At 36.0% G+C, this 14,723-nt stretch overlaps 1 protein-coding gene across 14 annotated transcripts in view; it reads left to right on the top strand.

The window, feature by feature from the left end:
- The window catches only part of sulf2b (sulfatase 2b), a 159,658-nt gene that overhangs the window by 121,456 nt on the left and 23,479 nt on the right, over positions 1 to 14,723 (top strand). For all 14 annotated transcript variants that reach the window (XM_079849781.1, XM_079849786.1, XM_079849775.1 and 11 more), the window contains 5 exons: positions 4,724 to 4,874; positions 6,054 to 6,229; positions 8,614 to 8,742; positions 12,636 to 12,692; positions 12,800 to 12,932. In XM_079849781.1, the coding sequence (XP_079705907.1) occupies positions 4,724 to 4,874; positions 6,054 to 6,229; positions 8,614 to 8,742; positions 12,636 to 12,692; positions 12,800 to 12,932 (646 nt within the window). The remainder of the gene's footprint in view (positions 1 to 4,723; positions 4,875 to 6,053; positions 6,230 to 8,613; positions 8,743 to 12,635; positions 12,693 to 12,799; positions 12,933 to 14,723) is intronic.

Here is a 14,723-nt window from a genome sequence, read left to right as displayed (position 1 = left end):
GTCTTGGTATTTGCTTGCATGAACTCCACCGTTAAAACCGGACGATCGTGTTCTCCAGGATGATTTGGGATGATCCAAAGACCAGCTTCAACAGAAGAACATCTGACTGACTCTACAAAGAGTCACATGATCAATGTCACAGATTTGTTTACTTATTTAATTATTAACCTAGACATGAATGTAGGATCATACATATTTATTATTTTTATGTTTCTTTGTTTTACATTCTTCAAAATACCTTTACCTTTATGGTTAGGTAGAAAAAAAAAATCTGTTTTTCGTTGAGGTCTCAGACTTTGGGAGAAAGATATGTAAAATGTCAGTGGTAGCTAAGATGAACAAGAAGAGGGCAGATAATCAGCTGAAAACTCATGGATAATGGAAATCTCATCCCACATTTCTGTCACTCAAGTGCTACTGAATAGAGTTGTTACAATGGAAACAGTCCTCTTTGGTTCACAGTAATGTAGCCACAGACACACACTTTTTTTTTTTTTTTTGCTCTCTTGCTAATTCCCCATCAGCTGCTATCAGACATTTTTTTCAATGTCTCTTTCTTTCCCTTCGTTCATCTCATCTCTCCACTTCTGTAGATAAATCCTCCTGTCTCTGTCTATGCTTTTCCCAAGGTCTGTAATCCCCCTTCCTGAGAGACACTCCTATTCTTCACACACATGCTGAATACATACATGATGATGAAAAGAATATTTGTGCACACTCACATAGTCTCGGTTAAATCCTGTCTACACGTGATGTTGTTTTTAGGTAGCTGGATCTCCTAAACCTCTGTAACCCCACTCTCACTCTGTGTGTACACCAAGTAATCTCAAAATCTCATTTTATAGTTCTCATTGTCTATTGTTTTACCTGCTAATCTCATAAATTCAGCCTCTGTACACAAGAAATCTCTGGCCAGGAGCTGAGTTAAATATTAAATTTAAGATAAATGATCTATTTTTGCACTTTTTCTTAAGTTAATGCATCCAGTATCTGTGTGTCTGCGCGCTGATAGAGTGAATGCGTCCAGTGTAATTTGCAGCTAGCCTCAAAAAACAGCAAAATTACAAAGATAATAATTAATTTTCCAGCACTCCTCTTGTCTGTCATTGGTTGGATAAAAAAAGATAGCCCCTCCCCAACCTCATGCAATTGGTTGAGCCAGTATCGCAACTTTTTTCTGGGTGATAAATAAACAAATGGCTTACGCTAGTAATGGGGGAAAAAAATACACACTTCTAATTTAATGTGTGTTTTTGCATTTCTGTGGTGTATTTACATAGCTTACTATAAACATATTAACAGTTAACTTAACTAGGTGAATAGAAAGAGAAAACTGACCAAAGAAGAAGAGAGTTTATGCTAATGTCTGCCGTAGCTCCTCTTATGGTAACTCCACTTGCACATACTTGCATTGCATTATAAATTGCACACTGACACATTTCATACACATAAAACAAAACATAAAACAAGCTTAAAGGTTTACGTTTCTGTACTGGTATACTATATGTTACGTGTCATAGACACACACGGAAGCACACGAATAGATATATTATCTAGTTAACACACCACAAATGAGCAAACAAAAAGCCTGTAATGTACTAAATTCTCTCTCTCTCTCCGTCTCTCTCTCTCAGATTCGATTTGCTTTCAGGACATTGTGTCTCTAAGCACAAAACCACACAAACATGAGCTCCCATTTCTCTCGCCAAAAAAAAAAGAGGAAGAGAGAGCAAAGAGATACTGTCAATGAATATTACCATCTTTCCTGAAATATTGAGGCGTCAGGAATGAAATCAGACATTAAAGGGACAGAATGTCCACAAATGCGCATATTCGCTATCTCATACAGCCTGATAAAAACCCCTGATGAAAACAAAAACAGATGAATATTTTTTCATTAGTAGATGGGAAGCTCTTCAAATAAACTAATGCCGTGTGTGTGTGTGTGTGTGTGTGTGTGTGTGTGTGTGTGTGTGTGCGTGCGTTTGATTTATATTACATTGCGGGAACCAAATGTCCCCACAAGGATAGTAAAACCTGAGATCACCTCCATTGTGGGGACCAGTCAGCGGAGGGAAATGGGTTAATGTGTGTGTGTGTGTGTGTGTGTGTGTGTGTGTGTGTGTGTGTGTGTGTGTGTGTGTGTGTGTGTGTGTGTGTGTGTGTGTGTGTGTGTGTGTGTGTGAGAAAGAGATAAGATTTTGGGGGCTTTTATAGTTTAACAGGCGTTTCATTCAGCACTGGAGTAGATAAAATCCAAAGATGCAAACCTGCCCACTTTATGACTTAAATAAAATATCCATCATCCTTTCAAAGTGACTGCTCAAGGCAGCGTGTGTCTGGAATTCAGCGTGCTTTTATTATTTTTCTGATGTCATCTCACTTTCACCAATAAAAACAAACAGCCTTGCTCCTGTTTTGCATATTAAGTCTTTTTTGCACACAACTCTTCGTAAAAGCATGTTTTATGATTCATATTCACCTATATTACATCTCCACCTGTCTGATTGTACATACATTGCAATGAATTATGCCTTATTTTTCACCCCATAGCCATAAAAAATATCTGCGCCCCACACACGCATTCATATGCATGTATCATTCGCCTGCTGTCAGGGGGGGGAATGCCCCAGAATTTCTCTATCCTCTTTTAATTTTCCATGAAGAATTCCAGGGACCGCTCTCATTCTCTCCATTCAGTCCTCTGCAAACCACCCGTCACCATCCACAATGGCCTCTCGCTAGTCCTGTACTTCTCTGCTCCTTGCCCTCGTACAGTGCTGTATGTGATTAACCCCTCGCTGCCCCTCGGACTGGCACAAGGCCACTGGAGAGATATTGTCCAAATCCTTACAGATAGTCCGAGAGCGTGTATTAATCGGTGGGAAAATCCCCATGTTCTCATCGCCGCGTGAGCCCGCTGCACCTGTTTCATCTCCAACACTACTGAGATGGAGGGAATAATGAAAATATGATCGGAAAAGAACAAGAGAGGGAGAGAAAGAGCGTCTGGAGAGGATTAAAAGGATTATATGTAGAGCAATAAAGAAGATAAAACCAGAGAGAGAGCGAAAATGCCGTTTACTGTCTACATAGGCAGCTGCCTTATGAGGCAGTGGTGTAACCGTGATGGAATCGCATGTGACTTATTTGGAACACTCGATATAGGCAGCAACTCACGCCACACAAGTAGCATTACTCACATCACGCACACCAGAGACTCAGTTTACAATTAATTCAACTTGAGTTTACATTAGCATGTTGCTAAGCTAACGCTTTGATATTCTAATAAGCGTGAGAAATGCAGAGCGCACACACACAAATAATATTGGGGAAAATAGTGTGTTGTTAATCAGATTAGAACTATTTTTACTCAGAACAATTCTGTATTAAAATATTTATAGTCAACCTTTCTGTTTACTCGGTTTACAGGTAATTCCACTTGAGTTTGATGTTAGCATGTTGCTAAGCTAATTCCTTGATTAGTCTAATAAATCTAAATATAGAGCACACACAAGTATTGAGTGAAATAGTGTGTTGTGAATCAGATTAGAGCTATTTTTACTCAAAATGTTTCTGTATTCTTGAACCAGTGCAGCGTATGTGGATTACGAGAGTGAAAGAAAGCAAATGAAAAAGTTAAAGAAACAGCTGCAATTTTGAGCATAAGCCATGTATTTCTGTATAAACCACTACCACAACATGTTTCCCACAATGATTACGCATTAGGTCAATATGTGGTATTTACTGGCTTTTCGTATGCATCCGACCACTTGAACATCTACACTAGAAAAGCAATCGATATAACAAGATATAACAAGGTGCAATGAGTGAATCAGTGATCAGTGTATGAATATTTTTAGTAAACTGATTGAAATCACTGCGATGAATTAAAATCCCTAACACTACTCCATTAGTTGGGAAATACTGATTAAAATGTCATGGTTTATTACCTTAAAATGCTTAGGTAGAAAGCACATTTAGAGCTATTGTACAGACAAACAAGTGACAAAAGAACAGCAGTGCACATCTATTCCTCTCAGGTCCCAGTACAGACACAGAAATAGACAGATACACCAGAGAGAGAGAGAGAGAGAGTGAGTTACATCTCTTGTTGTCACTAAGTTGTTATCAGTTTAAATATACGACACCCACAAAGCAAGGCCAGGCAGAAAGCAGATCAGCGTGATGATGTTCACATTGATTTGTCTGTAGATGGGCTTTAAGTAAAGGCTGTTAAACAATAGAGCTTGGGGCTTTTAATCACAACCGTAAAGGCTTCGAGTGCAAGTGCTGTTTGTTTCTAATAGGCCTCGATCTCACGCCTGTCACAGGAGGAGGAGCTACAAACACTTCTCGCTCTTTTTGTCCCTCAATAATGGTTGAACAACCATTACATTTACGGAGTGTCAATCTGTCAGTCAGAGCCTAAGAAACCATGAGGCTGTTAAATTGCAATGTGTCATTTTCGAGGAGACGGGAGAGAGAGCGTACAGTCGATTGCTGTCATTTGTAATTCTGACCATGCAAACACACACGCTCACACTTCACACATTCACACAGACACATCATCCCAGCTGTCAAAATCTGTCTGTGTGCTTTCCTCCAACATCAGCAGAACGCAGTCGACAAACAGTGTCTGGAGAAGCTCTGAAAACTTTCGATTTCTCTCAGTCATGCTCCAGCAGGTCCACTGACTGCCACTCTTTTCTTCTCCTTTCAGAACGCCCAGTTATAATTACGCCCCTAATCCAGACAAACACTGGATTATGCGTTACACCGGCCCCATGAAGCCCATTCACATGGAGTTCACCAACATGCTGCAGCGCAAGAGACTGCAAACGCTGCTGTCCGTGGATGACAGTGTGGAGAAGGTACATGATATAGATTATAATTAGGGCTGTCAAACGATTAATCGCGATTAATCGCATCCAAAATAAAAGTTTGTTTTTACATAATATATGTGTGTGTAGGGTGTATAATTATTTTCTATATAAATACACACACATGCATGTATATATTTAAGAAATATTTGCATGTATATACTGTGTATATATATTTATTTTATATATAATTTATATTATATATAAATATTTTATATATAAATAACACATTTTTCTTAAATATATATGCATGTGTGTGTATTTATATATAGAAAATAATTATACTCCATACACACACATATATTATGTAAACACAAACTTTTATTTTGGATGCGATTAATCGCGATTAATCGTTTGACAGTCCTAATTATAATATAATATTTATGAACCATTCTTACCCCTAAAATAAATGAGCATTTTTAGAATGGGAGAGAAAATATATATTGTTTTATTTATTTTATTAGTATTTTTTTAGTACATTAATTATTTTCTCAGTTGAGGACAGCTCCAAATGTCCACAGAAGGAGATCTGTACACACTTCATTCCTTAGGCAAAAGTATGGCAGTGCCATTGTACATTCATGGTATCAGATTGCATTTCTATGGTAGTTCTATGGATAACATGTACCGAATAATTCTAATATTCTAAAATAATTCAAAGCTTATGTTTCAGTTGTACATTATGGTACTTCAAAGATGGTCAAAACATACATTTTAGTGTTATTTTAGTATTCTTCATATAATATTATGCTATTTGTTAATGTTTAGCTTTTATTTTTATATGTTAAGTTTAGATTTAATGTTAATTTTACTTTAAGTTTTAGTATTTTTATGTTTTGTATTTTTTATGTTTTTTTTTAAAGTAGCTTTATTTATTTATTTTAAGCTTTATTTCATAAATTTATTTGAACAAAAAATATTTGTGATTGTTTTATTTTTAGTTAACAATAAGAACACAAATTAGAATGGTGCATTTCACAAAACAATATTTAAAAAAGGGTTTTGTAAATTTGCAATTTTCCCAGGAAAAATACAATTTTAGCGAGCCATGACAGTGCATAATATAACATTCATATTCTGTATGTTTTGTCTTGCATTTCTGCAAAATACCACCCCAAAATGATCTATCATTTATTCTACCATTGTCATGTTTCTTTTGTTTGGATATAGATATATAACATGTTGGTGGACACTGGGGAGCTGGACAACACGTATGTAATCTACACGGCTGACCACGGATACCACATCGGTCAGTTCGGACTGGTCAAGGGGAAATCCATGCCCTACGAGTTTGACATCAGAGTTCCCTTTTACATCCGCGGCCCAAATGTGGAGGCAGGAGGCATGTAAGTGTTTGAGATGTGTATCTGATGGTGCTATCCAAGAGAACAGAACCTGATTTCACCAAGTGTGACGTGTTCCTGGATCTACATTCCAATCAACCAATCCGATTTTTAGGGACAATTTACAGTTTATGTCAAGTTTACTTACATCCAGGGTTAGATGCTTCTACATCAGTGCTATTCACCTATCATTTCCATCTGATTTTAGGGATAAGTTAGGGTAGGGTTAGGTTTAGGGGTAGGAATAGGGTTAGGACTACAATTTTGGACAAGAATGTTGTTCCAGGATCAACAAAATATGTTGACCCAGAAACGCGTATAACATCCAAGAGACATGCTAAAAATACATTGCTTACAAAAAAATGTGTACAGTATATATATTAGGCAACGTAACATTTTTCTAGTGTCCTGACTGATTTGCTGAAAGCTCTGCAGAGACTTTTGCTTGGTCTTAAAGCTTTTTACACGGTCGGCTTATTTTCAATGCACTGCATTGCAGAAAGGCTCTGAAAATATAACGATTATTTCCCAAAAGTATATATTTTTACTTTTTATGCAAATAATTAGGTAGCATATCATTTAGTATATGATTTATGTCTATAGCAATTGCTCTTTGTTTAATGTTTTTGTACAGAGGCTAATGTTACTTTTTAATGAGGTCTGAACTGTGCTTCTTGATTTATGGGCTTTTAATGACTTTCCAATGCCCTGCCACATATAGAGAGGGGGAATGAGATCAGCACTTGTTGCAGGCCATATTTGAACCTGCATCCCTAAGGGAGCACCAGACCAGACCTCTTTTTAAATGCAGAAAACTCAATCTCTCTTTCTCTCGCCAGTGTTCAATATGGTATTCTTGTTTACCACTGCTGTGTGATCTGGCTTCTCTCCTTCTCAGAAAAGCTGATTAGCAGCAGTAAAGTCCACTCATGTGAAGACCACAAGACTTTTTACTGTGAGAGAAGGACTGAAAAGAGGATAAAGTGTTTGGCAAGAGACTCCGAGGGAGAGAGGCACAGCTGGGCTCAGTTCAACATCAGATGAGCCTTTAGGCAATAAAATTAGAGCCAGATGAGGCTAATTTACTTTTTGACATCAGTTTTGAATATTTTTTTTTATCAAAATTAAAAGCCTCCGTAGGTCTAAATCACATTGAGGGTGTTTGGGTTTGATGTTTACTTATGTGTCAGAAAGTGAAAATGTTTAATATATCAGGCAAAGAGGCGAGCTCTATATCTGTTAGTTCACAGTGGTTCTCAAACAGGGAAGATGGTTTTCAGTTATTTAAAATAAGACAAAACAAGCTTTAAAATAAACTAAAACAGCTAAAAATCAAGATGTAAGATGATGTGATATTTCTTATTTTAATTAGTTCCCTCAACTGTCATTTTTCTTTAATAACCAGAATCCTTTAAAAACCTGGATATTTGAGGGAATTTTAAAAGTATATATATATAGTATAGACCTGGAAAAGTCATGTATAATAATAAAATCCTAATAAGCCAAGAAATTGTATATATAGAATGTACATTACTCTAGTTTTTACTCAAGATCTAAAATATTTTATCCAGTAGAAATTAATATTTGTGAGATAAAAAATAATTTTAAGAACCTTAATCACAAAGTGGAGAAGCCATTTAGATTAAATAATGAACCCTGAATAGCATTCAGTTCTTGAATATTCTGAATTGCCGAATTTAATTATAAATATTTATTTATTAATTATTTGTAATTTAATATCATATTCTGTGATTATTTTCTAAAATGATTTTAACCAATTGACACTCCTAGTCTCTGTAAATAAAAAGTAGCACCACAGCAGAAGTACCTGAAAATATATTTAGGGCCTTTGAATATGAGGGGTCTCGCTTGGAGTCAAAATGTTTGAGAACCACTGTGTTACCATTCACATTCTTCTCAATGACAGTTGCTTGAAATTCGAGTGCAGCCCTGTAAGTATGTGCCATCACATCTGATTTCCCAATACTTGGGTATTCAACCATCTTATGTGACATCCCAAATCCTATGAGCCGTATATGTTCAGTCTGAAAAACACTGCAAACGACATACAGGGAATAAGTGAACATCAATGTATAGTGGGTAAAATTGACCCACTTGTCATTGCATGCCACCTCAGTGGATGATGAAATTTCAAACAAAAAGTATATTGTTGTATAATGCATACTATTTCACATGCTACTATTAAAAATAGTAAAGAGAATACAGTGTATATACTGTATTCAATAGAGTATTCAGTAGTAGTAGCTGAATTCCAAGCCCTGAATCTCTCTATTTCTCTCACTGTCCTTATCTTATTATCAGTCAGTGTTCATGTGCTGGTTTCTGACCATTATGTCAAATGGCGACCCCCTCTTCTGTTTCCATAGCAACCCACACATCGTGTTGAACATAGACTTGGCCCCCACCATCCTGGATATTGCAGGGATGGATGTTCCACCAGACATGGATGGCAAATCTGTCCTCAAGCTCCTGGACACAGACCGTGTCATGAACAGGTGAGATTGTCTCCTGAAGTGTGTCATTAAAAAAAAAAAAGTTGAAAAAAAAGTGTATTTCCTACACTGAGTGGGCAATAATATAGAGCGGTACTTAATTTTTTTCACCTGACTGAATTGTGGAAAGTGGAAGTACTGTATGAGTTTAGTGGTCAATGCTATTGTGTCTTTGGTTACATTAGCAGAATAGAAAAGTCAGATCAGATTACTTTTTTCCAGTCACTAATAATAATAATAATAATACACTTTATTTATTTATTTGGATTGTGAAGAGCTCAATCTGCGATTTGGGATTTAGGAATTTAACAATTTAGATAAATAATGTGAAGCCAAGCCATGCAATGCTTTATATATCAGCATTATAATTTTAAAAATCAACACGAAACCTGACTGGGAGCCGGTGTAAGGACTCCAAAACTGGAGTAATATGATTGCATATCCTGGACCCAGTCAAGAACCTGGCGGCCAAGTTTTGGACATATTGCAGTTTGTTAAGTGTGAATTTTGAAACTCCAGCTAAAAGGGCATTACAGTTATCTATCCGAGAGACAACGAATGAGTTTTCACCTTTTCAGCTACAGAGAAATTTAGCACAAGACGCAATCTTGTTATATTTCTGAGGTGAGAAAAGGACGTTTTAACTGTACTATGAACAAAAGAATCAAATAAAAGTCTAGCATCAAATATAACTCCAAGGTTCCTCTCTTCAAAACAGAGCCATCAATAGTCAGAGACAGTGTACCAGCTTTGGAAATTTGATGAAGGGAACCAATGAGCATGAGACACAAGAAATTATTACTCATCCATGTTTTTATCTCAGAAATACAACCAGAGAGAAAACCAACATCAGGGTGTCCACCAGATTTTGATTGTTTATCAACAAATGACCAAGTGGTGACAGATAAATATTAAAGAGTAAAGGGCCCAAGACTGAGCCCTGGGGAACACCAGTGAAAACAGAGCTAATCTCAAACATGTAACCACTCATAGAAATGAAGTGACAACGGTCAGTAAAATAGGATTTAAACAGCTATCCCCGACACACCAAAATCTTTTTCAAGGCGGATGAGTAATATACTATGATCAAAAATATCAAAAGCGATGATATCTTAAATCAAAAAGGATCAGAATAAATATTGCTCCAGAGTCAGAAGCCACTGACAAATCATTGGTAACTATGACCAAAGCCGTTTCAGTACTGTGGAATTTACGAAAACCTTACGGAAGGGGTTCAAAGAGGATATTAACTGTAAGATGGTTACACAAATGACAGGCAACAACACACTCAAGTATTTTTGCAAAGAACGGAAGATTAGAGATAGGTCGAAAATTGTTAAAATCATCCAGGGCAGCTTATTCTTACTTGTAAAGTAATGCATTACTTTTAAATGTACAACAACATATGGGAGTTACTTTTTCAAATAAGTAACGCTAGTTACTTTGTTTTCTCATTTATTGACTGACAGCTCTTCTGTCCCCATGTTGAGAGAAATCTGAGGAATAAGCGCAGAGGCGTTGTGTGTGCTGTGTGAACATGTAGTTTTAGAATAAATGTGAGCAGACATTTACTCATCTCACTTGCAGTGCAAACTCTGAGTATTACACAAACCTGCAATAATTAAATGTTAAATAACACAAATACACATATGTATTAAATCATCTTATCCAATGTCTTTGCTGCTGACCTTTGATGGCCCAAGTTAACCACACGAATAAGCAAAAATGACTTTAGTTAAACATAGCATTTGTAGTAACTAACGCAATTAACGCATTACTTTTAAAAGTAACCTTCCTCAACACTGATTTTGAAGTAATTAAAAAATCATATTAAAACATGAACAGTGCACAGTATGGCCAGAGATATTAATTAAGAACTGTTGTATTCACAGCCAATGTTATCTTTTTAAGTAGCCTTCAGAATCAACTGCACTACTTCGCTATATTACTTGATCCTATTTGTAATGCTGAGTTTCCTGAGGACAATGACACATTGCATTTAGCCTAATCCTGAGTCTGTCAGAGCTGCAGGAATAGCACCTCGCCTCACTTCATTGTCATTGAGTGGCAGCAGATGGCAGTCTGCCAGGCGTCCTCCTGGCACAGAACCCCTCATCACCATGACACCTGCTGAAATCTCATCTCTGCACTCTTCCGCTAGCCTGCGTACCTCTTTTATTTTAGATGAGAGGAAGAGATGCATATCTCAGCAGGAGGTGGGGGGACAGGAAATAAGAAATCCGGAGGGAAGAGGGTCTTTCAGGAAAAATGACTGGCCGGGAGTTTGAGGGCTACATCGCTCAATCCCCTCAGACTCTAATTAAACAATTAGATATTTACATTTCATCCGCTTCCACATGTTCTAGCTGGTTTTTAAAGCATCTTTAAGCAGTTGTTAGGGTCTCTGGGTGCTTACTAGTAATCAAAAGAAACAAGATTTTCTGGTCATAAATATGTCTAAAAATAGTGTTGAGCAATATGACTAAAACATCTCCACAATCTGCCTTTGGGAGATTGTTAGTATCATGCTACAGTGCACATTCTATCAGTTGCAGTTCAATGGATGTTTTAATTATTATTGTTTCTGATTACCATCTCGATCGTGGTTATGCTAATGTGACATTGATTTTCTTTATCATCACAAAAGTTTTAAAGTCTTGCCAGTTTAAACTTTCAAACGATTTTACTCGAGCGCTGTTCCTCAACTAACAGGAAAGGTTCTTGGCAAGGTTCTCTCAAAGTTATGAATAAACATGATTCCAGTAGTGTTAATAGAACGTTTCTTCAGGGTTATCTGTTCCTTTAACATTCGCTGTAATCCAAGAAAAAAAGTTTTTTGATGTTTTTAATGTTCAGAGAACATTCAGAAATAACATTTTCATAACTTAATGGGAATGTTAGCAAAATGTTCTTAGAACATATTTTTGTTAGCTGGGTCTGATGTACATTTGACGTATTACGCTTGAACTGTCAAATACACACAAGTTTATGTCAAAAACATAAGTAAATGAATGCAACAGTTTTGAATGTGAAAATGTAATGCGTGTCATTATATCAGATCCATGCATTAACTCTTAAAGTGACAGCAGCCTAATATACATGCAGAAAATCACTCGCTGCTCTTGGCTGAGGAACTTTTGTAGCTTTAATAAGAATCAATGCATATTTAATTCATACAGTGAAAACTATGAAGCGTTGAATTTTTACCAAAAAAAAAATAATAATAATAACAATTGAAACATTCCTTAAAAATGGTAGTTTTCAAAACCAAGTGAAACCAACATGAATGCAAGGAATACATTTCTAAGAACTTGGCACATGAGTTTAAAACTTTCTTTTATTGTGGACACTAATACGTCATTGACCCAATAGCAAAACTTTCTTCAATAATCCCCATGATTTTAAAGTATAATTCGTCTTTTATGCAAATGGCATGGGGCAAAGTATGCATAACTTTAGGTTTGGGGTTTGTGTAATAATGCTACCTTAGTACCACTAACAAGAGGAATGTGAATAGGAGAAAAGGCCAGCCAGAACCCTCTTAAATCTGTCCAAAACTCCTGCGGAGATCAGAGAGTGTGTGTGAGAGCACAGATCAATAGCTCATATCTGCAGAGAAGGTCAGGAGGTGCACCTCCATACATCCTTCTGTTTTTCAGTAGAGGGGAGAAAAACACTTTAAATCGCAGGCTGGATTTCTGTTTAAGCCGTTTGTGAAAAAAATAATAATTCTGCTTTACTATTTTTTCATTCTTTTTCAATCTCGGGCTCAATTTGTCGCTTTTAGTCATCATTCGAAAACGCTGAGAGAAGGCCAATTTCTGGCCAATTTGCTGTTCCAGATGATCAGTAACAAAGCCGGTAAATCAATATTCACCTGTCTCTCCCAATTGCAGGTTCCAGCTCAACAAGAAGGGAAAAGTGTGGAGGGATTCGTTCCTGGTGGAGAGGGGGTGAGTCAGCACAAATGAAGCCTGAAAACAGCCAGAGAGCTCTGGGTTCTTGGTGTGAAAGGTCAACAAATGTTTATTCAGGTTTTTCTTTTCTTCTCTGGTGACAGGAAACTGCTGCATAAAATACTGAATGACGAGAAAGATATGGCCCAGGAGGAGAACTACCTGCCCAAATACCAGCGTGTTAAAGACCTGTGCCAGCGTGCCGAGTACCAGACGCCATGTGAACAGATCGGTCAGGTACAACAACATACACACAGGAGAAACTTTGTCTTTCCTTTTTCTTTTTCCTGGCAATCTCGCACAATTAATTAATATATATATATATATATATATATATATATATATATATATATATATATATATATATATATTAGGGCTGGCTATTGACACAAATTTCACAATTCGATTCGATTTCGATTCTCAAGCTTGCAATTCGATTGATTTCGATTACGATTCGATTCGATTCAATATCGATTATTTTGAATATCAGGTACAATACATTGCAAATTTTCTCAAGGAAAACAAATCTCTTAACTATTATTGTAACTGGGAGTCAGTTGTAGCCTATAGGCTTCATTAGCCTACTATAATATTGAAGGTAAAAATGAACTGATTTGTATACAAACACTTAAAATACACTTTCATTTATTTTTATAATAATAAAGTTATATGAAATTCTATAAAAATTAAAATGGTGGCTGTTATAAAAAACTTTCCAGATTTATTCAAACATGCATTAAATATTGAAGAACATTAAACATTATAATGAATATGTAATATGGTGCATATATTAAACAAAATGCTCCTCTCTAGAGTAAATTTTTCTAGCTAACTAACGAGTTTATGGTCACTGGATATGTTTTTCTGAGGTAAATGTGACGCTACATGACATTGTTTACTAACGTCTTTCCACGGTTGAAACAGTGATTGAGCGATTCCATGTGACATGATACGGACTTCGATTAGTTGTACTCTATCTTTTAACACACTTTCAGATGCTCATTCATGTTTATTTCGCGCTGTAACTGGTGTTATTAAGGCGGAAGAAGATCATGTGCGCTCGCGCTGCTGCTTCTCTTGAGTTGAGCTGCGCCAGAGCGATCTCACGCCACAGCGCCAAAACGGTCATTATGTTTTTGAATTTCGTAAGAAAATGGACGTAATTTGAAATCTGAGACTTTGTTTCATATCAATAATAACAAAGCACAAAGATGATTGCGATTTATTGGATGGGATGCGCGCAACAATGTTCCATTCATTCATCAACTGAAAATCGATTCTTGGGATTTAAGAATCGATATCGTTTCGTAAAAATGAGAATCGATTAAAATCGAGAAATCGATATTTTTTGCCCAGCCTTAATATATATATATATATATATATATATATATATATATATATATATATACGCAAATTGGTGCCCTAAGCAGAATTGTATTGTTGTAAGAAAATAAATTGTAATTATTTACATTTGTAACTCTACAGCATAAAATACAAACTAAAATTATTCATATTAAATAGAAACTAACGATTATTTTGCTAATCGAGTAATTAGTCGATTATTTTGACGATTAATCAAGTAATCGGAAAATATTTTTGTGGGTAATGAAGTGAACCAGTAAAATTACTTGAATACTGTTATAATAACAATGAGGCAATAATAAATGCTTCAAAGAAAGTATCAAAAGCAAGTAGTTTTATGGTTTTATTGAACAACACATAATGTAATATACATAAGATAAACAATCATCTTATGTACATTACGTATTATAACAAACATAGAGTATTACTACTCAACACGGGTTAATTGCAATCGATAAAAAAAAAAAATTTAATCGAATATATAAAAACATATTAAAAATTTTAAATCGAGGAATCATGATAACCCTACCAGTATCTTTACTGTGGCTCAAAATGCATGGTGCCCTATGCAAACTGCGTACTCTGCATATGAGTGGCAGCTCTCTTTGAAAATGAGCAAAAACTCTATTGCTGACCTCAATATGTCATAAAGACTCTTTAAAACAC

Source organism: Squalius cephalus, assembly GCF_949319135.1.
Source record: "Squalius cephalus genome assembly, chromosome: 18".
Classification (NCBI taxonomy): Eukaryota; Metazoa; Chordata; class Actinopteri; order Cypriniformes; family Leuciscidae; genus Squalius; species Squalius cephalus.
This window is presented reverse-complemented; position numbering and strand designations above follow the sequence as displayed.